The 26,288-nt window shown below is 45.1% G+C and overlaps 1 protein-coding gene across 2 annotated transcripts; it reads right to left on the minus strand.

Moving 5' to 3' along the window:
* Positions 1-3,078: 3,078 nt before the first annotated feature.
* On the minus strand, positions 3,079-20,270 carry LOC129832385 (reticulon-2-like). Of its 2 annotated transcripts, XM_055896407.1 has the most exons (10): positions 20,029-20,270; positions 18,225-18,278; positions 17,052-17,597; positions 16,233-16,445; positions 10,282-10,489; positions 9,637-9,775; positions 6,537-6,606; positions 6,207-6,253; positions 6,031-6,089; positions 3,079-5,796 (listed from the first exon to the last, which is right to left on the minus strand). In XM_055896407.1, the coding sequence occupies exons 1-10, from the start codon at positions 20,057-20,059 to the stop codon at positions 5,721-5,723; spliced, it is 1,443 nt and encodes a 480-aa protein (XP_055752382.1). In that variant the 5' UTR covers positions 20,060-20,270; the 3' UTR covers positions 3,079-5,720. The 2 variants fall into 2 exon arrangements, with proteins under 2 accessions (XP_055752382.1, XP_055752383.1); XM_055896408.1 differs by lacking the exons at positions 16,233-16,445; positions 17,052-17,597; positions 18,225-18,278; positions 20,029-20,270 and adding an exon at positions 13,199-13,307.
* Positions 20,271-26,288: the final 6,018 nt, after the last annotated feature.

Below are 26,288 nucleotides of genomic sequence, written 5' to 3' on the forward strand. Positions count from 1 at the left end.
GGGCCAGTAACTAACTCAAAACATAATTCTACAAAAAAATGTTGGCCCTACCCTTCAACTGTTCATGACTAATTGGCTTTGTCAAGCAGCTAGTTGTGAAAGGAGACATTTCTTTGACACCCTTACCTACTCAACATGCTTGAAAGTGAGTGTGGCACACCTTTGACAGATGTAGGCTGACGCAATATTATTTCAATGGCCTACATTGAGAACAGATTAAACAAAAAGACAAAGCCTATGTGCCTACAAACTAGGCCTAATACACATTAATAACACCTCGTTTGAGGTCAGGGCATGTTGAGACTTGTCAAGGTAAGCCCAGTTTAAAAGGCCCAATATCCTTTTGTCACGTGCTGACCTTTTAATAAAGTACAAACTGAAACGCCAGTGAGGCCCATGGTCGAGTTTGGACTAGGCCCATAAATTATGTCGCCTACAGCACTATATTTGAGCCTTGAGCAGGCAGTATTGCATTTCCAGTCGATTCCGTCATTACTGGTTAATTTTACCATCGGGGTTTCCCTTTACCAATTCTAAAGATATCTCAGCCTCGTGGATATCTGCATATTAAATTCTGCAGAGTCACTGTCAAGGCGACTTCACAGTATCCAACTGGCTGTCCATCAAGTGTAAATGTCGTATTCAAAACATCAATCAAAATGGAGTGACACCTTCACTATTAATCTGTGACACAGTATGACTGTTGCAGCACATGTATTGGCTTTTGTCGCCTCCCTGTGGTAAAAAGCTAGTCATCCAAATGCTCTCCCTCTTTTTCTTTCTTTTAGTTTAGCTTTAAAAACTCAGTCTTCTCTCTCTCTCTCACACACACACACACACACACACACACACACACACACACACACACACACACACACACACACACACACACACACACACACACACACACACACACACACACACACACACACACACACACACGAACAAGGTGGTGTGAAACGCAGAAAGGAATCAACACTAGACTCACGTCAAAATGTTGATTTATTTTTCAAGATTTTGTTTAATATATATATTATTGCAAGATTCAACGTTTGGATACCCATTTGTTTTTTGATCATACAAAATTATTCATGTTGGTCTATGCATAATACAAGTAATGACATTTAATTTTAGGTTTGTTAAGACTTGCTCTCGTGTCCTTGCCTCTTCTAAGGGATCGTGTAATAAAGTCTTCCTGCGAACCATAACCCATCACACCACTCATCTTCCAATTCACCATCTACCAAGGGTTCAGGTCTGTCGTGGGCTTCCGGCATCCCTAGTACTGTGTAGTGAGATCAGTGCAACATACTATAGGAGGGAGGGAGACATCAAGTGTTGGCGAACAGGCAACATCATCTAACCATGTCCTGGGATAAAGTTAATTCTAAATCTTAGAATTAAGGGTTGTGGCACACAGTCAAAACATACAATAATAATAATAAGGCAGGGGAAAATGTACCCTTAAAAAACAGGTCTAGGACTATTACTAAAGCACACTGCCAGGCTGTGGTGAGGACCTGAAGGCAATAGATGTGAGGTGGGCATTTCTGTGGCAGCATATTCTGAAATGTTTCTTTGTACTCAAATGGTAATGATGACGATGATGATTATAAATGATTGTGAAATGACTCTAAAAAAGCCTTGGTTTCAGTCCGACGTGAATTGCTTGTTACAGAAGACGTCTAGAGGCAGTTATCGAGCTAGTCATTCATTCCCTGACGACTCCAACGGAATTGTTCCACTGCTCTATGTTCGCTACATACTTCGGTCTGAGACTGCCGCCGTTTAAGTCGTCTGTTGGGACGTTTGGGTAGCCAGGCAAAGTCATTCAGTCATGCACTAATGGGACTGTTGATAGGAAGGCAAGCATTGAGTTATCGCTGTCAAAACACCCTTTCAGGCGAGACGTAATCTCGGAAACCCAAAACTAAAATCTCACGTCATTGTGTCAGATGCTCATTTAGGTTCTTGGGTGAGATGTATGAGAAAAAGATATTAACAAGACTAGTCTCCACCCCCCTAAACCGAAACTCTCAGCCCAAACATGGGCCAAATGTTCCCTCCCCTTCTGAAATTTGAAAGATACAAACACCTGTGAAATCTTGATTTGTCAGGTAATAAAAAATATAACAAATCGGCACACTGGAACAAAGCTCCTCGTTTGTCGTCGCATTCCAAAGTCAGTTGGCAGACTCAACCATACCGTCCTACGTTTGCGTGCATTAGGCTAGAGGTACCCTCTGTGTGGGTGATTGGGGTTTAACGTTTGGGTAACAGTACCCCCTCCATTGATATTCAAATTGTCCATCTAGCCTTTTATTTTTTCAACTCCTTTGCATGAATACCTCTGATGCATTACCAGAAGGACATGTGCGTGCCTCTGTATCCATAACAATTGGCCTGTCATATCAAACCATATTCTGGCTGGCAATGAAGGAGATTCATATAATTGTTTCAATACTCCAACATCAGAAGTCTGGTTTAACCTTCAATACTCAGTACTGTATTACACAGATTCCTTTTACCTCAATCTCAGATGAAATCCTAATTAACTGCATTTTCCCCTATTCCATTCTCACGGATATTTGGATCTTTAAAAGTCATACTGTGTACATTTTTGATCAGTGTCTCCTTGAATGTCAATTCAGAAAATGCATTTCGAGGCCTGGTTCTGACTGCGATGTTGCATCCTACAGTTGAAGGCCATTTTAGAAACCTCACTGGTTGTACAGACTGTTGAAACGAGAACGGAAGACGTTCAACGTTGATGAACACAAAACGTTGTGTGGATGACCATGTGGGCAAAAAGGAACAGAACATTTGAAATGAAAAGAACAGTTGTGGTTTTAATAGTTCTCAGGTAACAGGTTCAGATCAGCAAGCTGCATGTCAACTCACACATACTGTGTACACACACACACACACACACACACACACACACACACACACACACACACACACACACACACACACACACACACACACACACACACACACACACACACACACACACACACACACACACACACACACGAACAAGGTGGTGTGAAACGCAGAAAGGAATCAACACTAGACTCACGTCAAAATGTTGATTTATTTTTCAAGATTTTGTTTAATATATATATTATTGCAAGATTCAACGTTTGGATACCCATTTGTTTTTTGATCATACAAAATTATTCATGTTGGTCTATGCATAATACAAGTAATGACATTTAATTTTAGGTTTGTTAAGACTTGCTCTCGTGTCCTTGCCTCTTCTAAGGGATCGTGTAATAAAGTCTTCCTGCGAACCATAACCCATCACACCACTCATCTTCCAATTCACCATCTACCAAGGGTTCAGGTCTGTCGTGGGCTTCCGGCATCCCTAGTACTGTGTAGTGAGATCAGTGCAACATACTATAGGAGGGAGGGAGACATCAAGTGTTGGCGAACAGGCAACATCATCTAACCATGTCCTGGGATAAAGTTAATTCTAAATCTTAGAATTAAGGGTTGTGGCACACAGTCAAAACATACAATAATAATAATAAGGCAGGGGAAAATGTACCCTTAAAAAACAGGTCTAGGACTATTACTAAAGCACACTGCCAGGCTGTGGTGAGGACCTGAAGGCAATAGATGTGAGGTGGGCATTTCTGTGGCAGCATATTCTGAAATGTTTCTTTGTACTCAAATGGTAATGATGACGATGATGATTATAAATGATTGTGAAATGACTCTAAAAAAGCCTTGGTTTCAGTCCGACGTGAATTGCTTGTTACAGAAGACGTCTAGAGGCAGTTATCGAGCTAGTCATTCATTCCCTGACGACTCCAACGGAATTGTTCCACTGCTCTATGTTCGCTACATACTTCGGTCTGAGACTGCCGCCGTTTAAGTCGTCTGTTGGGACGTTTGGGTAGCCAGGCAAAGTCATTCAGTCATGCACTAATGGGACTGTTGATAGGAAGGCAAGCATTGAGTTATCGCTGTCAAAACACCCTTTCAGGCGAGACGTAATCTCGGAAACCCAAAACTAAAATCTCACGTCATTGTGTCAGATGCTCATTTAGGTTCTTGGGTGAGATGTATGAGAAAAAGATATTAACAAGACTAGTCTCCACCCCCCTAAACCGAAACTCTCAGCCCAAACATGGGCCAAATGTTCCCTCCCCTTCTGAAATTTGAAAGATACAAACACCTGTGAAATCTTGATTTGTCAGGTAATAAAAAATATAACAAATCGGCACACTGGAACAAAGCTCCTCGTTTGTCGTCGCATTCCAAAGTCAGTTGGCAGACTCAACCATACCGTCCTACGTTTGCGTGCATTAGGCTAGAGGTACCCTCTGTGTGGGTGATTGGGGTTTAACGTTTGGGTAACAGTACCCCCTCCATTGATATTCAAATTGTCCATCTAGCCTTTTATTTTTTCAACTCCTTTGCATGAATACCTCTGATGCATTACCAGAAGGACATGTGCGTGCCTCTGTATCCATAACAATTGGCCTGTCATATCAAACCATATTCTGGCTGGCAATGAAGGAGATTCATATAATTGTTTCAATACTCCAACATCAGAAGTCTGGTTTAACCTTCAATACTCAGTACTGTATTACACAGATTCCTTTTACCTCAATCTCAGATGAAATCCTAATTAACTGCATTTTCCCCTATTCCATTCTCACGGATATTTGGATCTTTAAAAGTCATACTGTGTACATTTTTGATCAGTGTCTCCTTGAATGTCAATTCAGAAAATGCATTTCGAGGCCTGGTTCTGACTGCGATGTTGCATCCTACAGTTGAAGGCCATTTTAGAAACCTCACTGGTTGTACAGACTGTTGAAACGAGAACGGAAGACGTTCAACGTTGATGAACACAAAACGTTGTGTGGATGACCATGTGGGCAAAAAGGAACAGAACATTTGAAATGAAAAGAACAGTTGTGGTTTTAATAGTTCTCAGGTAACAGGTTCAGATCAGCAAGCTGCATGTCAACTCACACATACTGTGTACACACACACACACACACACACACACACACACACACACACACACACACACACACACACACACACACACACACACACACACACACACACACACACACACACACACACACACACGTCGTGAGCACAACAGTGCCACCATTCCCTCACACACATCCTGATTCCAAGTGTTAGGCTGCTATGAATAATGATGAACTCCGGTTTGGTGAACTCCAATTTCTGACCCTGTCCTAGCTCCTGGTGAACTCCAGTCCTGCTGGACTCTATACTGAAGTTGTTTAACTTCCCTCTGTTCAGATATACAGCTGTCAATAAGGAACCCACAGGTCTCATAGAATCGGAGGTTCCAATCAGTCGTATTATTTTACTGGACTGCAGCTGCCGGTACCATTCAAGCCACAATCACCCATGTAGGTCGTTTAACGCTGTACCAACCAATCATAAGTTGTGTCTTAAATCTTCCTTCAAAACAGCAACAACTCCCGTCCAGATATCACTCCCGTTTCCTCATCCTCACCCAGTAGCAACCTACCCTATCCCACCATACAGTATCATCATGTCCCAACCCCCATGCTTCGACTCCCCACACAACCTGCCCAATCTCAGAAGCTCCGCCTTCTGGAGCTCTGAGCAGACTGCTGAGTAAGACATCTGAGTGACAGCCTGTAACTCCTCCTCTTCTCTGCTCCTCATCCTCCTGTTCTGTCCGCCATGACTCTTCATTGTGTTTTGGGCTTCGCACCGCCAGGGGTTGGGTCAGGGGCGGGGCCACCACCTTGGGCAATTCTGTGGAGACTGTATTAAAGAGAGGGGTCAATATCACATGATCTCATTTACATTGGTCATTGACAAAGGGGATATGCTTTTTCCATACCATTTCTACAAATACTGCCAGCCATTACAAATTGATTAAACGTCACAGTGATTCAGAATTCAGCTCAGGGTCTGCAGAGCTGCAATGGAAAACTACAGGAAGGAAAGAGGAATGTTTCATTCCACTGTTGTGCCATAAGATGGCGCCATACTCACATGTCCTTGACGTTGTCAACCTTTGCCTGAATTCCTGCAAAGAAGCTGTCCACTTTTGCCTGGAACATCAAAAGAGGCATTGGTGAGAAACACACTTCATTTGAACAACTGACAGAAGTACCTTATTTTGCTGAATTAATCAGGAGAGCAGTTGTCAGCAGCGTGACCGATTTTACCTGGTGCTGTCTGTAGAACAGCGGTAGAGAGAAGAGAGTGATCACAGCTGGAGAAGAAGACAGAAAGGGAGGAGTGAGCATGTGTTGAGCTTTCTGATTGAGTATATAGCTTCTTCAGACTAACAACATGGCACACCCTTTGGTTAAAATTAAACAATATACAGTAAGCGCTGTCTTCAACTGAAATACTAGAAGTACAATCTGCGACAATGTCAACATTCGTCAACCGACGGTATTCGTCTCCACGGGACAAATGGCCATCATAATTATTGAATGGCAAGACAATAAAGTTATTCAAATGCTGATTCTAACGGTGTCTGTGATCCTCACCAATGATGAGCACTGTAAGGCCGTTACACAGGTCTCCCAGGAAAGTCACCAGGTACATCAGAGCCAGGAGCTGAGAAGAACAGAAGGAAACACACAGTGAGCTCCACATACACAATTGAATGTACTAAATAAAAATATATTTAGCAGACGATTTTAGCCATTGCAACTTAGTCATGCATGCATACATTTTACGTATGGGTGGTTGTCCCACCTAGCTATCTTAAGATGAAAGCACTAACTGTAAGTCACTCTGGATAAGCGCGTCTGCTAAATGACTCAAATGTCATATGTAAATGAATGCATGCATTATCTGTTAAAATTGCACATGGTCCCTGACAAACGAATGAGTACATATTTCCCAGATCCTCCACCATAACCCTTCTGGAGTTGGTGTAATATAGCTCAGTGGGTTGTCACTTAGGGCCCATACCCCCATCCTGAAATGGGACACCCCCCTCTCAGAGAAGACGAAACTCCTCTCGTACCCTGTAACTGGGTGAACAGCCACCTGTGTCCCATGTCACATACCGGCCAGGTCAGGGTTGAGACCGCGGGACTCTGGGGCTTCTGGGGCTCAAGGCTACGTGGCACAGTCACACTGGCTCTCACTAACCGAGATAAGTCACACTAAGTACTCCTGCTGTAAATTTACATTTAACCCTGAAGCATTATGGTGCAACCAATATGACTGTTGTCGATTCAATGAGCCAATGTTTTAGTTCTACTTTCCTGGTAAACTGGAGACAAAATTAATGAAGTTTAAAAGGAAGGTTTCTAGCAGAAACGCTAGGAATTAAGCTTTAGATGTTGTTACTAGCCAAGGTTTGCAAGCATACAACATGTGCTGTATATATTGCCTTACTATGACAAGGGAACATGCTTCAACGATATGTCAGGACCCTCTGTAGAAAAGGTTCTACATGAAAGACAGAAGGGTTCTACCTGCAACCGAAAAAGGTTTCTTCAAAGGGTTATCCTACGGGGACAGCCAAAGAACCCTTTAAGGTTCTAGATAGCACCTTTTTCATGTTCTGTATGAAACACATACATAGGATGGGGAGAAGGAAAGGACAAGAGCCGTTGTATAGCCTCGGCAAACTGTTAAAAGTAACCTTTGCATGAGTACTATGTTGTTTTAGCCTCCATAAAAAGTGACACCACTGCAATGCTTAGAGAGGACTCACGGACGCTTGTAAAGGGAAGATACAGTCGCACTGCTTTCTTATTGTTACCCTTACAATACGACACGTTTTTTGTGTATCGTTCGCAATGCAAATTGAATACAAACCCGAAGTTCTACAAACTCACAATTGTGCTTGCTGCTAGTTTGCTTGCGTCACACTCCTGATTATCACAGTCATATGAACCACAGTGAGTTGTGGGTATGACAGCAGCTGTTTTTGATAGTGGTGTTAGGAAAAACAGTCGTCATTTGGCGATGGTGGGCATGACAACACACTACAGTGGTAGGCTTGATTACCAACAACGACGAGACGGCTTACAGGGAGGAGGTGAGGGCCCTCGGAGTGTGGTGTCAGGAAAATAACCTCACACTCAACGTCAATAAAACAAAGGAGATCATCGTGGACTTCAGGAAACAGCAGAGGGAGCATCCCCCTATCCACATCGACGGGACAGTAGTGGAGAGGGTAGTAAGTTTTAAGTTCCTCGGCGTACACATCACGGACAAACTGAATTGGTCCACCCACACAGACAGCGTTGTGAAGAAGGCGCAGCAGCGCCTCTTCAACCTCAGGAGGCTGAAGAAATTCGGCTTGTCACCAAAAGCACTCACAAACTTTTACAGATGCACAATCGAGAGCATCCTGTCGGGCTGTATCACCGCCTGGTACGGCAACTGCTCCGCCCACAACCGTAAGGCTCTCCAGAGGGTAGTGAGGTCTGCACAACGCATCACCGGGGGCAAACTATCTGCCCTCCAGGACACCTACACCACCCGATGTCACAGGAAGGCCATAAAGATCATCAAGGACCACAACCACCCGAGCCACTGCCTGTTCACCCCGCAATCATCCAGAAGGCGAGGTCAGTAAAGCTACATCAAAGCAGGGACCGAGAGACTGAAAAACAGCTTCTATCTCAAGGCCATCAGACTGTTAAACAGCCACCACTAACATTGAGTGGCTGCTGCCATACATGTAAAAAATGTATCACTAGCCACTTTAAACAATGCCACTTAATATAATGTTTACATACCCTACATTACTCATCTCATATGTATATACTGTACTCTATACCACCTACTGCATCTTGCCATCTCTATGTAATACATGTATCACTAGCCACTTTAAACAATGCCACTTAATATAATGTTTACATACCCTACATTACTCATCTCATCTGTATATACTGTACTCGATACCATCTATTGCATCTTGCCTATGCCGTTCTGTACCATCACTCATTCATATATCTTTATGTACATATTCTTCATCCCTTTACACTTGTGTGTATAAGGTAGCTGTTGTGAAATTGTTAGGTTAGATTACTCGTTGGTTATTACTGCATTGTCGGAACTAGAAGCACCAGCATTTCGCTACACTCGCATTAACATCTGCTAACCATGTGTGTGTGACAAATATAATTTGATTTGATTTTGATTTGATCTCCAGTGAACGGGGAGGCAGGCTGATGCCAGTACAGAACAGAACAGAGAAAGAGAAAAGGATGGATAGAGAAAGCGGAGGGAGGGATGCCTGCTCTAATGAAAGAGAGCAGAGCCCAGACAGCTAGATGTTGTAATGTTGAAGTAAATCCGCAATGACAAGATGGCCTCCTGTAAACACGGTAGTGGACAGGGTTCAAAAGACAAGGAGAAGGGAAGGAGATTAAAAGACAGACAAAGAGAGGGAGTGAGAGAGAGAGCCAGACAGACAGAGAGAGAGAGAGGGCGTATTTTTAGGGACTAAAGATCTATGCCATTCTGAAGGACTTCCTTGTGTAGAAAGTTACTTGAACCTTAAGTGAACGAACGAGATCGAGAGGAGCCGTCGAAGGGGAGCACATAAAAAGTTACACGGTCATATTCTGGCCAATTCTAGATGAAGATCGATGAGATCCAACACCCAGGCAGTCTCACCTTGAGAGAGTCAAAGAGGTTTCCAACCAGGAAGAGATTCTTGAGTGAGTTAGCAGCAGAGATGACTGTAACGATGGCCTTCTGCGTGTATTGGTCCGCCAGCTCCCCACTGAAACTTATTTCCAGATCCAGATACGCCCTGAGGAGAGAAAGAGAGGGGGGTAGAAAAGGAGGGCGCAGTAAAGACAGTGATTAGAGGGGGAGTGATGGAGAACGAGAGGGAGATAGAGTCCAGGGTCAAGGAAGCAGGAAAGAGGGTGTTGATTAGAGAACGAGCGATAGTCGCCACAAACACACCCTGATGCACGCACAGTTTGTCGTCTCATGCCTCGATTTCCATCAGCGCAGATATTCAAAGAAAACGTTCCTTTCAGATCCTGACGAATGAATTCTATCAACTCTTTTCGTCAAACAGCAGTGGTTAGCCTAAACAAATCATAAAACACACTGTCGTTTTTTTAAAGGTAAGCCCACTGGACTGTGAGCCCAGGCAGGATTTATTTTGGGAGGTGAGGGAATCCAGCCAATTAAGAAACTATTCCTGAATTCCACTCCCACTGCATTACTGGAGAAGAGAGGAAACAAACAAGAGTGGAAGGGAGTGGGGGATGAGAGAAAAGAGGAGAGGATTGGCGAGTCACTCACTTGAAAGGGTGCACTCCGTCTCCCATGTTGAGCACTTGCAGGATTTTATAGTAGATGCTGACTGAGACGGTGAAGCACATGACGCCCAGGGAGATGGTGGAGACGACTGTGATGATGCTGAGCTGGAACAAGGACAGCAGGCCAACCACCAGCCCTGTGAATACCATGCCTGTACGCTCTGTGTCCTTCCAGTAGATCAGATCCATCACTGAGGAGGAGGAGGAGAGGAGGGGAGAGCAGAGGAGGCAGAGAAGAATAGATGGTAACAGAGGGATGGGGAGGGGAATTGACAAGAGAGGGAGAAAAGGTGGAGAAATAAGAGCGTTTCATAGTCTACATGTTCTCGTCACGTATAAACCAATGAGGAACAGAGGGGAAGCTAACATGGATTCAAGGAGTCTTCATTGAAGCAGGGTGGGGGAGGGGACAAGCCCATGCATTTGACACTTCCTCTATTTTAGTTGGTAGCTAAAGGCAGCAAGGTCAGTCACAGCTGCAAGGCTCTCCTCCTCACTGTTCCTGCCTATTTGCTTTCTACAAAACCCCCACAGCATCACCAGCCAGTCAGTCCCTGGTTGGCTCCGACTCTCCAGTGTTCAGTGGGCCAGAAGGCCTTTCAGCTGTGCAGAGGCGGAGCAGAGGGACAGTGATCACCAGGCAGAGAGAAAACACACACAGGAGCAGGGGGAGACGTCAAGCCTAACCTGGGCTTAATATAGCCTGCACTCTGTATAGAGCAGGGGTGGGCAACTCCAGTCCTCAAGGGCCTGATTGGTGTCACACTTTTTACCCATCCTGATCAAACACAGCTGATTAATCAAACTGCATTCTAAACTGAAGATCATGATTAGGTGATTATTGGAGTCAGGTGTGTTAGCTGGGGCAAAACTGTGACACCAATCAGGCCCTCGGTGGACTGGTATTGCCCACCCCTGGTACAGAGGAAGGGAGAGAGAAGAGAAAAGAGGAGGGAGGGAGCAGGAACCCTGAATTGAAATGTTGCCTCGGAGAGCACCTGTTGACAGTCTTCAAGCCCGCTACCACCCCTTCTCTGCACCCTGTCCGTCTCCCTCGATCAGTCACCCAGCAACTGGAGCCGCTGCGACTGGGCCCTCTCAGTGCCAAAATGGAGGCTCCCCTGTCTTAATCCCTCCATGGAATATGTAAAAGTAGCTCCAAACAAAAGAAACATTACAGCCAAAACACTGATAGCACAGTGTAATGAAGCTGAACACCAGCAGCTCGCTAACCCTCGGACGTGGTAAACTGTAGTGACAAAGGCATGTGGTCATTACTCCATGGCTATCAGTGTATGAGTGAGCCTGGCCCTGGGAATTAGAATAGAGTGCACTGATATATCTGACCAGCAGGAGGACTATTTATAAACATTACCACAGACTGTTAATACCCACAAAGCCTCCAGCACACACACACCTGTCCATTGTCCCAACAGGTGGAACTGTAGCATACAGCCCTCTTTGATGTGTTGGCACTTTGCGACATTGACCAGCACATGGTAAGACCATTCAATGCACGAAGAAAAGGAAGACATATCACAGCAAGTTACACTAACGCCGGGGCAAAACAAACCTCTCATGTGACAGTTCAATAGGTAGACTTTATACTAAGTCATGAATGTATTGGTTGATATTAATATAGTGATATAATGAACTCTCTGAGAAGAGTATAGACAACTTGAAGCGGGTAAGGGGGAAGGGGGAATACACACGCACGCACACACACACACACACAGACACACACACACACACAGACACACACACACACACACAGACACACACACACACCGATTGAAAAGGCTTTAATTATCTCACACACAAATAGTCATGGTTTAATGCCCCCCCCTCTCTCTCACACTACACACACACACGACAAGAGTGTTCCACTGATATTAAAGGTAAACAAGAAGTTCAGGAACACACACACAAACACACACACACACACACACACACACACACACACACACACACACACACACACACACACACACACACACACACATGTGACCACAGATCAAATTGAAAGCTGCATTTGCCATAATCTCAGTGAAACCTCTCTATCTGTGCACTCCACAGAGCTGAGCACTGACTGCCTGACCGTGAATGACTCAATCGTTACTTCAACATGATACATTACCAGTAAACCAATTCACAGCCGGACCTGGCATTACTTACCACCACAACTAAAACCACCACCCAGCCATTTTAAACACTACGATGCATGCGGGAAGTCCCAGAGTAACCCTGTGAAACACCTTGGCTCTTCCAACCCTGCTGCCAACCTTGCTGCCCAAAGAGGTAACCCTGTCAGATGGAGGCACAGATCAGCTGATCACGCTACTAGCCTCTTACATACAAAAACAACCACACAGATGGCACCTACATGCTATAACAAGCTATAACACAACTCTGGATGGTCACCTCTAGGGACGGGATGAGCAGATTTTTAAAGGGCCAAAAAGTTTCATTTTTGCCATGGAAAAAAACATTGCGATACTAGTCCCATCACTAAGCAGGCAGGCACACACAACTTTGCACAGTTGGTACGGTCTCAAACACTCTTGGTCAGTGAGTGGTCAAAATCCTCCAAAGACAGCCCTGGCTGTAGCTGGTCTCCTGACGTTCAGACTCCTCTCCAAACACACGGTCACTAAATGCATGGCTCTGCAGTGGACAGACAGTCAGTCCCTATATGTGGAAGCGCCCCTGTGGCTGAGGAAGATAGGTACTGTAACTCTAACTGCACCCTGATCTTGCCGGTGTCTGAAACGAGACACTGCTTTGTCCATTCAATAGGTCCCTTGCCTCCCCGCCTAGTCAATTCCCTGATAGATCTCAGTGTGTCGACTGCCACCGTCTCATATTGTCTCTATCTTGTCTCTCAGAGCCCAAGGTCTTACCATTAATGTTGGCCATTTTGGTTGCTGCTCAGGCGATCCCCCTTCTCTCTCTTTGACTCTCTCGCAGTCCCCCTGCTCTCTCTCTGCCACTCTGAGCTGTTTTTGGCCTCCCCTGCCCCGTCAGCAGTACAGAGACCTTTCAGACCAAAATAATCTGCCCAATAGGGCCCGCCCCCTCAAGACTCATGGAGACTCCAATGTGGATAGACAGATAGATACCCAATACATTCACTTATTCACACATTAGTACATGTACGTACAGAGACAAACCTTGAGACAGAGAAACATGTTGGTATACACATAGACAGCCATAGCTGGATAACATAGAGAACATACAAAACCACTAGAGACCCAGAGACATAACCACAGACAAAGATGACAGACACACAAACCCATTCAGAGAAAAACACTCATACGGAAACGGACATGGACACAGACAGAGATTTACACAAAACACCTATGTAAGCAGAGACAGAACAGACAACAGCTAACAAAGGAGCAGGTATAGAAGTAAATGCACATTATTGTGACATCCATAGGGTACCGTGTTACCGGTAAGTACACACTCTTAGAAAGGGTTCTTCGACTGTCCTCATAGGACAACCCTTTTTGGTTCCAAGTAGAACCCTCTGTGGAAAGGGTTCTACCTGGAACAAAAAAGATTTGTTCAAAGGGTTCTCCTATGGGGACAGCCGAAGAGTCAGGTTCTAGATAGCACCTTTTTTTGTAAGAGTGCAGACGATAGCTCAAATAGCCTCATATATTTCAGATGCGCATAGCGGTAGTCTAATCTCTAGGGGGTGTGGGACGCTACCGTCGCACTTGGCCAGCATCCAGTGAAATTGCAGAGCGCCAAATTCAAAAACAGAAATACTCATTATAAAAATTCATGAAGCATACAAGTGATAAATAGCGAATAGCGATAAAATTAATCACTTACCTTTGATGATCTTCATATGGTTACACTCGCAAGACTCCCAGTTACCCAATAAATGTTTGTTTTGTTCGATAAAGTCCCTCTTTATATCCAAAAATCTCCCTTTTGTTAGCGCGTTTTGTTCAGCAATCCACTGTCTCAAACAACATCCGATGAAATTGCAGAGCGTGAAACTCAACAAAACAAACATTCTCATAATAAACATACATAAAAGATACAAATGTTATACACCAGATTAAAGATACATTTCTTGTTAATCCAACCGCTGTGTCAGATTTCAAAAAGGCTTTACGGCGAAAGCAAACCATTATCTGAGAACAGCGCCCAACAGACAAATCATTACAAACAGTTAGCAGCCAAGAAGAGGAGTAACAAAAGTCAGAAATAGCTATAAAATGTATCACTTAACTTTGATGATCTCATATGGTTGCACTCCCAAGACTCCATGTTACACAATAAATGTTCGTTTTGTTCGATAAAAGTCCCTCTTTATATTCAAAAACCTCCGTTTTGTTGGTGCGTTTTGTTCAGTAATCCATTGGAACAAAGCGCGGTCACAACAGACAGACGGAAAATCTAAAAAGTACCATAAAAGTTCTTAGAAACATGTCAAACGATGTTTATAATCAATCCTCAGGTTGTTTTTGTCATAAATAATTAATCAAATGTCAACCGGACAATAGCTTCGTCAATAGAAAAGGAAAAACAAGAAAGGCACGCTCCTGGTCATGCGCAGGACTCACGTCTGGAAATTTCCACTGTCCTCTCACTGAAAGTGGTGTTACTCCCTCATTTTTCAGAGTAAAAGCCTGAAACACTGGCCACATGTAGTGGAAGCCATAGGGATCGTGAACTAGGTCATTATCTCTTTGTATGGTGGATAGGCTTTCAATGGAAAAACAGGCATTTCAAAATAATAGCACTACCTGGATGGATTTTCCTCAGGTTTTCGCCTGCCATATCAGTTCTGTTATACTCACAGTTCTGTTGTACTTAACAGTTTTGAAAACTTTGGAGTGTTTTCTATCCAAATCTACCAATTATATGCATATCCTAGCTTCTGGACCTGAGTAGCAGGCAGTTTACTTTGGGCACGCTTTTCATCCAAAATTCTGAATGCTGCCCCCTACCCTAGTGAGGTTAACCTGTAACCGGCTAGTCCAACCTCACAATTAACATGGGGAGTTAAACATGTTCTGACGCATTCAGCCGCATTCTGATACAGAAACCAGATGGTTTGCTTTACATGATATCTAGAAACCCTTAAAGCCTGTCAACAGCTTGACCAGCCATTAATCACCCAGGGTCAGTGTGAGGGGGAGTGGACAGTACAGTGCACCCAGCCCCCAGTCCACCCAGCCCCTGGGCCAGCCACCCCCCAGTCCACCCACTATAATAAGATTGGAAGATATGCCAGAGGNCATGTTTCTTTGTTTACAACAAAATTGAAATAAACAATAAAAAATTACCAGGTAACATTACCCATGAAAGTTCCAACAGAATAAAGACATTTCCTCTCTCTCTCCTTCACTGCCCTGTCCTAACATTCTCTTTATCATGTGTACAGTGATCCAAGGGATGTGGAAAGATTGGGGTGTCAGCGTGTATGTCCGAGCAGACATACGTACAGACAGACCAGGAAAACAGACAGATTTCTTTTCTCGCAATTAGCCCATTAGCCCTCGGAATCCCAAGGGAATGTTGCCATGGAGACACAATGGAACACTCAGGGCTCACAGTGGAATACATTCCAGGGTCCGTGTTACTCAAGCAGTGAGAGGTTTTTATTTTTTTCAGTATGGTTTGAAAAGGATTAATTGAGGAAGGCTTTGTGCTCTCAGCAACGTATCGAGGAAGGGGTTGGGAGTGAGGTATCAGGGTAGGGGTCATTGTCTTCCGACAGATGGCGTCATTCTAACACAACCGCGTTGCCATGAACTATCAGTGCAGACTTGCTATGTAACGTAAGATAATGTAGTAGAAGTCAAATAGATTGATTTGGGCAAAGGCAGGGGATGGTAGATGTTCAAAATGTAAAAGGTTGATCCAAGATAGGAAAATCACATAAAAATAGACAAGATGTGCTACAAACGTTACCTGCTACGTGGATGCATATCGCGGGGCCTGATAGGTTGAACGCTGAAAACCACTGTTCGCTGACCAGCTCTTCCTGAGTGTTTCGACCAATGGAGGTGGAGGAAGCGGATGGCACGTCATCGGTGAGGCCGCCTCTTGGTCGCACAGCTGTGAGCAGTGTGACGGTGGTTTCCATGGTTACGAGGGACTCAGGCTCAGGGGGCGGGGATGCCGCTGAGAAACAGAACACAAGGTCATTGTGATGATGTCATCACCCAGCATCAAGTTAGTCTGCAACCAAGTTGCATTAGATTAACTAGAAGTGTAATTTATCTAACGATGTCATTATTTAGCCTCACCTACTTTACAATGAAGAGTGATTTAGAAATCGTATAACCAAACGCGCTCATTCTGACCCTACAGAACAGGAGAGAGCATGCTGTCCAGGGAGTCTAAAGCACAGTGGTATCTGACTTCGTCTGTGGTCATGGTGTGTCACACACACACACACACACACACACACACACACACACACACACACACACACACACACACACACACACACACACACACACACACACACACACACACACACACACACACACACACACACACACACACACACACACACACACACACACACACACAGTATTAGCTCAACTCGGTTGTGTTGTGTGTAAGCCATGTTACAATGGCTAGAAAGCCTGAAAAGATGCAGTAGCTTCTGCTTTTATCTGTAGCTCCATGTAGCGCCATGCAGGTATATATATCTAACCTGATCCCATCTACCCTCCATCTAGATATCCCCACCCCATCCCCACTGCCCCATAGTGGGCTCACCCTGGTGGCTGTCTGAGGGACTGTAGTGCCGGGGCTCCAGGGGCTCTGTCTCCCCTCTCTGGGTCTCTGTGTCCCTCTCCTGAGGTTCAATCTCAGTATCTAGGAGAGATGCATAGACCGTCTCAGTCTGTCTGTGGACCTCCATTTCCCTTTCCTCCTGTTCCCTCTCCTCCTCCTCCTCCTCCTCCTCCTCCTCCTCCTCCTCTCGGGCGAGGAAGGCGTGGGGGTCCCACTCCACGTCGGGGGAGTCCAGGGGGAGGAGCATTTCCACGGTATCCGTGCGGCTCAGGGAGGTGCGGCCTCCCCTGGCCCCGCTCCTCCGCCGGCTCCCTGACGATGAGTCACGATGATGTCGTGAGGATCCGCCTGCCTCTGCCTCGGCGATGGCGATGTAGGAGAAGGTGGCCTCGAAGGAGTTCTGTCTCGGGGTCCCCCAAATGGAGGGGGATGAAGCTCCACCATCATCATCCTCCGGACCCCCATCTTCTTCGTCAGACCACTCCCTGGCCGTCTGCAGGTCGTACAGCTCAGACTCCTCATTCCCACCTGGAGAGAACAGGCACAGGAAAAGCCTTAAAGCAAAACCTATATTGCTTTAAGTATTTTTATATTTGTTATTCTGTCCTGTATCAATGTTAAACATTGAAATTGTATACACTTTTATTACAAAAAAGCTACAAACTTAGCTATAAACTTCAACCATTACATTGAAAACTTTTGTCCTAGGAGGTAAAGCTATACAAGCGCACAATATTATTCCAAAACCATATCACATGTTCTGTGACTATAATGTCTACGGAGGAGCCGTTTGACGTTGCTTACTCATCTACATGTCCTCTGATGTTTTTGAGCGCTGAGTTGGGACAGCCCGGTGAAGCGCAACATGCTTTGTCTGAATGAAAGGGCAACATCCAAAAGATGCAAAACACCTTTGATTGGGAGTAATGTTTCCAGATTCAAACGAACAAATCGACACAATCAATCTCAGGTTACACCTGTAGACTTTGTGGACATGTCATAGTATGCATCCCCCCCCCCCCCCCCCCCCCCCCCCCCCCCCCCCCCCCCCCCCCCCCCCCCCCCCCCCATATTATGATTCTCACACATGAAGTTCCATCATTCACACAGTCCATTTCTAAATGTGTACGGTATGTATGCCTTGTGCGATGTTACCTTCAGTGCAGGGAGATGTTGAATCAGGTGTGGAGGAGACAGAACCATATTCCTCTGGAAGAAAAAGAACAAGATTCATCAGAGACATGTTTATTACCATTGGCTGGGGAACTATCATAACCACAGTCATGAAACGTACTGTAACGTCCTGACCAGAGTTCTTATGTGTTTTGCTTGTTTAGTGTTGGTCAGGACGTGAGCTGGGTGGGAATTCTATGTTGTGTGTCTAGTTCGTCTGTTTCTGTGTCCAGCCTAATATGGTTCTCAATCAGAGGCAGCTGTCAATCGTTGTCCCTGATTGAGAATCATATATAGGTGGCTTGTTTTGTGTTGGGGATTGTGGGTGGTTGTTTCCTGTCTCTGTGTTTGTGTTCTGCACCAGATAGGACTGTTTCGGTTTGCCACATTTTGTTATTTTGTTTGTTGTAAGTGTTCACTGTTTTTTGTTTAATTAAACATGTTGAGCACTGGCTACGCTGCGTGTTGGTCCGATCCCCGTTTCACCTCCTCTTCTAGTGAAGAGAGGGAAGGCTGCCGTTACACGTACAGTATCAAACAGACAATTTGTATCTAAAATAACTACTCATTAACAACTGATTAAGGATGGCCGCTTGGCCATTCTATGTGAAACTGGAGACTGTTCTATACCGTCTATGTCTACAACTCCTCTCTTCCGTTCTGTTTCCATGTCTGAAACTTTTAGCCAAGGCCTATTTGCATATAAGCCTAGAGAGAAGACACTATCAAGAGAACAGTGTTCCTCTCAATATCACCTACTAAAGCGATGTATCACATTCAAAAGCAGTACATTGCGCAGAAAAGCATTATACCACACGTAGCCTATTCTCAGATTACCTGCTTTCAACAATGTAAACGTATTTCTGTAGTGTCTCAATACATTGAGATGAGATTGAGAGAGCAAATGAAAGGTTTGCATTTGTATTTTTTAGGAAAATCCATGGCTCGAATCCAGGCATTTGAGTAGCCTTTTTCTAAGACCCAGTATTTAAAAGAAATGTCATTAGTTTTTGCATATATAATGCTAACAGCTAACTACAGTATTTTCCCCCTCCTACAGCACAGATCAGAGCAGGCAGAGGAGAGGCCTTCACTACATTAGCAAGCCTCCTGCCTCAGATCACCCAATAGATCAGGCAGCCCTGGCTAAAATGAAGACCCCCGCACACACACACACACACACACACACACACACACACACACACACACACACACACACACACACACACACACACACACACACACACACACACACACACACACACACACACACACACACACACACACACACACACACACAAGCACACTAAACTAAGACTGCCGATGTGGATGGAGACTACCAGGAGGGTTGCGGTGTCAGAAGGGAAGTGAGAGAACACAGCAACAAACACAGCGACAGCAAAACAACACACAGCTTTCTTCATCCTCATCTATCTCAAACACACACACAAACACACATAATACCAGACACAAACACACACACACATAACCAGTGCTCAGCCAGTGAGAACACACACACATAGCCTACACATCCTGAGAACACACATACACAACTGCAATGGTCTCTACAAAAGAAAAGAAAGAGGTGCGTCTGCCACTGCACTGCATCCATCCATCCATCCGTTCAACCATGTGTTTATCAAGGGAGGGAGCGAGAGAAAGAGAGGGAGGGAGAGAAAGAGGGTGAGAGGGGAGAGCGACGGCCATGCATATGGCTAGTACAGATGCTATACAGCTAGATTGGGATGCGAAAGACAGACAGACAGACAGACGCCGACACACTCACTGCAGCGGGAGAATCCTAGAACCTGGCCCATGCTCCATCAAGGCACCGCTGGGCCCATCCAGTCTGGAAGCCCCCCTCTCTTCCTCTGGATCTCTCTCTCTCTCTCTCTCTCTCTCTCGTGCTTTATCCCTCTTCCACCTCCCTCCCTCTCTTTCTTGTTCCACCGATGCAGCACTGCTGTTGTCTCTGGCTCTCCCACTATGCACCGTCCGCTTCCTTCTCTCGCTCACGGGCCCCTCCCTACCTCCCTCTCCTGCTCTCTCTTTTCCCCCTCCCTCTCTCTCTTGCTCTCACGTCACCATGACAGCAGGGGAGCAGCACAGGCAGGGCAGAGCTAGAGAAAGAGTGTGCGTGTTTCCATCTTTCCATTCAAGTTTAATCATTAGTGTGTGCATCCAGCCGAGCGGAGTATATCTCTGCTTTTGTAATTTCACATAAGCATCTTACGGGGGCTTTGCCTTGTTGCATGCACATAACAAAGGGAAACATCGAGCTCATTAAAAATGCATGTCCTTTGCACCCTCCCACACACAGACAGACATACTAGGTGTTTCGTATAACCCACGTGTGAGACTGCTAGACACAGCAGAAGGGTGCGTTTGTAGATTGTCTTGCGGCGGTAAGCAGCAGCTGTAACGACCTGGGTGTCGGTGGGGTGTGAAATCAGACGCAGGAACAGCAGAGCTTCAATGCGGTGATATTTAATGCCTAACCGGCAAACCAAAATGTCCAACACGGACTTACTGGGTGTCATAAACACCTGTCCTCTAACACGGGAGACAAACCCAGTACACAATACAAAACCCACTCCCGAAATCCACAGCAACAGACGAACAATCCCGCACAAAGAAGCATACAATCTGGCTGGCTAATAAAGCCACACTAATTACCAATTACCCCAAACCAGGTGATACAAATAAACACATAGGGAGGGGGAGAAAAGGATCAGTGGCAGCTAATAGGCCGGTGACGACGACCGCCGAACGCCACCCGAACGGGAAGGAGAGCCTGCCTCGGTTGAAGTCGTGACAGCAGCAGCAGCACAGACTGGAGTCCAGCCCGTTGTAGCTCTGGTGTGCTGTCTGAAGCTACTGCTGCCAATCAAATGACATCCCATTTTATTTGTCACATGCGCCGAATATAACCTGACCGTGAAATGCTTACTTACAAGCCCAACAATGCACAGTTAAGAAAATATTTACCAAATGTATTTTATTAACCTTTAATTAACTAGGCATAAATAAACTAAAGTAAATATATATATTAAAATCAAATAGCAATAACGAGGCTATATACAGGGGGTACGGGTACCGAGTCAATGTGCGGGGGTACAGGTTAGTCGAGGTAATTTGTACATGTAGTAAAGGGTAAAGTGACCATGCATGGATAATAAACAGCGAGTAGCAGCAGTGTAAAAACAACGGGGGGGGGGGGGGGGGGGGGGGGGTTATAGACTGTATTATGGCTTCGGGGTAGAAGCTGTTAAGGGGCCTTCTGGACCTAGACTTTACGCTCCGGTACCACTTACTGTGCAGTAGCAGAGAGAACAGTCTATGACTTGGGTGACTGGAATCCTTGACAAGTTTCTGGGCTTTCCTCTGAGTTTCTGGGCCTTCCTCTGAGTTTCTGGGTCTTCCTCTGAGTGGTCACATAATGTGTCAGCTAAATCATCCTGCTCATGTACATCACTGACTGCACTGACTCACAGTTCAGACTTCGACAATATATAAGGGGGAATTATATGAAATATTGAAGAGAGGTTTTCGGAAAGAGGTTCAAAGTGGTTTTCGGAAATACATTCAGCAATGTAAAATGACATCTGGCCAACTACTGCAATTATGGCATGCTCATGTAATGGGATATTAAGAACAGAATGCATGGGATTCCTCATGTTTCATGGATAAATTTACTCACACATTTGGCCAAAACAATTCTCACAATTTTCTCAGTTCCATTGCTAAATATTCAACTGATTTCCAAGAACTGCTCATAAAGGGAAGTTGCAATGGACACATTGGGATTACAATAAGAGGCTACTGTAGCTTTCGCCACTCGCCTTACTTACATGTGTATCCTGTTAAAAGCTGGGGGATCACTCATCTAGTGGAGCAGGATTACAAAAGCACTGCTGGTGCGATACTGACACACACAGACACACTGATCTTGACAACCAAAACAAACTCCAAATGCATCCAACAATTTCGTAGTCACAAGTTTGACGTGGTCATTGTGTGCTGTGAATATGGGACCAAATACTAAAGCTTTGACTACTTTAATACATAAGTGAATTTGTCCAAATACTTTATAAAATACACTGCTCAAAAAAATAAAGGGAACACTTAAACAACACAATGTAACTCCAAGTCAATCCCACTTCTGTGAAATCAAACTGTCCACTTAGGAAGCAACACTGATTGACAATAAATTTCACATGGTGTTGTGCAAATGGAATAGACAAAAGGTGGAAATTATAGGCAATTAGCAAGACACCCCCAAAAAAGGAGTGATTCTGCAGGTGGTGACCACAGACCACTTCTCGGTTCCTATGCTTCCTGGCTGATGTTTTGGTCACTTTTGAATGCTGGCGGTGCTCTCACTCTAGTGGTAGCATGAGACGGAGTCTACAACCCAAACAAGTGGCTCAGGTAGTGCAGTTCATCCAGGATGGCACATCAATGCGAGCTGTGGCAAAAAGGTTTGCTGTGTCTGTCAGCGTAGTGTCCAGAGCATGGAGGCGCTACCAGGAGACAGGCCAGTACATCAGGAGACGTGGAGGAGGCCGTAGGAGGGCAACAACCCAGCAGCAGGACCGCTACCTCCGCCTTTGTGCAAGGAGGTGCACTGCCAGAGCCCTGCAAAATGACCTCCAGCAGGGCACAAATTTGACAGACACAGCAAACCGTTTTGCCACAGCTCGCATTGATGTGACATCCTGGATGAACTGCACTACCTGAGCCACTTGTGTGGGTTGTAGACTCCGTCTCATGCTACCACTAGAGTGAGAGCACCGCCAGCATTCAAAAGTGACCAAAACATCAGCCAGGAAGCATAGGAACTGAGAAATGGTCTGTGGTCACCACCTGCAGAATCACTCCTTTTTTGGGGGTGTCTTGCTAATTGTCTATAATTTCCACCTTTTGTCTATTCCATTTGCACAACACCATGTGAAATTTATTGTCAATCAGTGTTGCTTCCTAAGTGGACAGTTTGATTTCACAGAAGTGTGATTGACTTGGAGTTACATTGTGTTGTTTAAGTGTTCCCTTTATTTTTTTGAGCAGTGTATAAAAACGTATTCAAATAACGGGACTAGATACATTGTAAAGATGACGCTGGGAGTCAGGAGGCGAGTTTAATAATAAAGAACACAGCGCTATACTAAACAAGAGAAACACCTGGACATGAACACAGAACTAATACTGCACGAGGAGTGAGGCTAGGGAGTGCTAGATAAAGGGGGAGTAATCAGGATAGTGATGAAGTCCAGGTATCCCTCATGATGGTATGCAAGTGTACGTAATGAGGGATACCAGGTGTGCGTAATGTTGGGTTTCCAGGACCAATGGCAATCCGCCTGCTTCTTCTGGCGGCGGATGGCACACTGGATCCTCACGTGGGCATAGTTCCAAACCTCTTCTGCACACCTGAACCAATCATCCACCACAGCTTCGGTCTGGCTCGGGGTCTACAGAGCCAGGGCTGATTGATAACTTAGAACACATTGGAAGGGAGTCAGCCCGGTGGAAGAGTGACAAAATAAATTCTGGGTGAACTCCACCCATGGAAGGAATCTGGCCAATCCCCCTGCCGGTCCTGACAGTGACTCCTTAGGAACCTCCCCAGCTCCTAGTTCATCCTCTCCACCTGCCCGTTAGACTGAGGCCGGTATCCGGAAGTGAAGCTGACCGTGACCCCCAGCTTCTCCATGAAAGCTTTTCATACCTGTGACATGAATTGGGGGCACTCAGCAGGGTAGGTAGCAGGCGCGGGTTCCCTCTCCAGAGCCTGGCAGATATCCACATCTACATCCCAAAATACGGGACCAACGATACGGGAGGACGGAGTGGTGGGTTGGAGGGCATTCACAGGACTGGGACAACTCGTGGTAAAAGGTCCTCCGCTATTTGAAGGTGAATCCTCTCGTGTAGTGTCGAGGCGGTGGAGGACACGGAGGACCTCATCCATAGTCACACCCAGTTGCGCCAGCTGATCGTGGTGTTGGCTGAGTAGGTGTCTCGGTTCGTTGATCGTCTGGAAGATGTCTTTCTCGTCTGCTGCTTCCACATTGAGGCAGTATTCTGTAAAGATGACACTGGGAGTCAAGAAGGGGGTGGTGAGTTTAATAATAAAAACAGTGCGATACAAAACAAGAGCAACATCTGGACATTAACACAGAACTAATAATGCCTGAAGAGTGATGCTAGGGAGTGCTAGATAAAGGGGGAGTAATCAGGATAGTGATGAAGTCCAGGTGTGCCTCATGATGGTACGCAGGTGTGTGTAATTATCAGGTATGAAGGGAAGACCCAGACAACATTGAATAAATAATGCTTTAATGTTCCAACAGAGGCAAGTAGTAGACAGGTCAAGGCAGGCAGAGGTCGGTAATCCAGAAGGGGGCAGAGTTACAGGTCGGCAGGCAAGCTCAAGGACAGGCAGAGAGTCAGGACAGGCAAGGGTCAAAACCGGGAGGGCAAGAAAAGAGAGACTAGAAAAAGCAGGAGCTGAGAAACAAAAACCTGGTTGACCCGAACAAACAAGATGAACTTGCAACAGACAGACAGAGAACACAGGTATAAATACACAGGGGATAATGGGGAAGATGGGCGACACAATCACAAGGACAAGGGAAACAGATCAGGATGTGACAGTAATGAGGGTTGCCAGGTGCACGTAATGATTGGTTGCCAGGACCGGTGGTTAGTCAACCTGCAACATCTAGTGCCAGAGCAAGAGTAGACATACATAAAGTGTATTTATGAAAATACCCTCAAATTAAAGGTGGAATTCTGTACTGTACTGTACTGTACTGTACTGTACTGTATATTCCATACTGTACTGAAACATTTGATCTCATGTTCAAATGTACACTGTCGTGGTAATTTCCTGTATTACTCAATAATGAGAGCCAACCACACACAAGTCAGAGTTATATTATAAAGTCCATCTTTAATTATATATGAGCTTCACCATAGCCCTTTTTGACTCTCAGATCAATTCAGTGTCTATAAATTAATTCTCTGAGAGTGTCTACAAAACAATTCTTAGTATCATTTATAGCCAAGATATACCCCCTCCTAACTTACATGACGAATAACAGATCTTAGGAACATTACAAAGAACCTTTTACTTGCAAGTGGAGTATCCCATATCTAGATAGAATTAGCTATAAATTATCGTTCAGTTTGGTCTCCTAAAACAAGGTTTCAATCTCGTTCTTGGTACCAAAACATTACCTCATCCAATGGCATATATCAATTGTCAATTCTAGATACGCCCATCTCAAATACACCCCCTCCTGGATAAGCTCAGAAAAGACAGTGAGCCTCTTAGGTCATATACTAGTTCAAGATAAGGGCAACCTCAGAGGGGACATACAATAGTTACAGACACATTTCCATGCCTCCTCCTCCCCTTCTGATATTCTTCATAGCATCACATGGTTTAACAGATACATTGACATATGAAGACAAGCCTGACCTCTCCCCTCTCTGGGCCCCAAGTGACTAAGCCCTAGCTGAGAAGTGACAACTGCAACTGCCAACCCTATAGTCCAAAGGGAACCATTCTAATGACACGTATCTCACAAGCATATGATGAAAATAACATCTTATCTATCTATCTATGTTACCTAACTAATTTTGATTCAGTCACGACAACACTTTTTAGCTTCACTGTCCAAATAATACAGAGGGGAGTGTATGTGTAGGTTACTAACTGATTCACTTCCTAATCTGACCGCCAGCGGGTCCCATCCCCAACCTAAACCCATAACTCAACCTATAACAGGCTCTATAGATTGCTTGATCAGCTCTCTGTCCACCGTGCTGCTATGAAACGCTGACAGGCTCATCATCCATATTGTACATTCGTTCATACAGTACTAATCTAAGATCCCTCGCAGGTTGGAGATTAACTAGATGCATTAATAAGAGAGAGAGAGAGAGAGAGAGAGAGGGGGAGAGAGAGAGAGACAGGGGAGGAGTGATCATGCTGAGGGATAATGCAACAGAAATAGATGCAGGCCAATAGCATCACAA

This window comes from Salvelinus fontinalis, chromosome 33, assembly GCF_029448725.1.
Source record: "Salvelinus fontinalis isolate EN_2023a chromosome 33, ASM2944872v1, whole genome shotgun sequence".
Classification (NCBI taxonomy): domain Eukaryota; kingdom Metazoa; phylum Chordata; class Actinopteri; order Salmoniformes; family Salmonidae; genus Salvelinus; species Salvelinus fontinalis.

Excerpts from the sequence above, each read along its gene's own strand:
- LOC129832385 (XM_055896407.1), bottom strand. The coding sequence starts at position 20,059 with ATGGGCCAGGTTCTAGGATTCTCCCGCTGCA. Across the intron at positions 16,446-17,051 it reads TCCCTCAGACAGCCACCAGG|CGGCATCCCCGCCCCCTGAG; the intron begins GTGAGCCCACTA and ends TCTGTTTCTCAG. Across the intron at positions 6,607-9,636 it reads ACCTCTTTGACTCTCTCAAG|CTCCTGGCTCTGATGTACCT; the intron begins GTGAGACTGCCT and ends TGTTCTTCTCAG.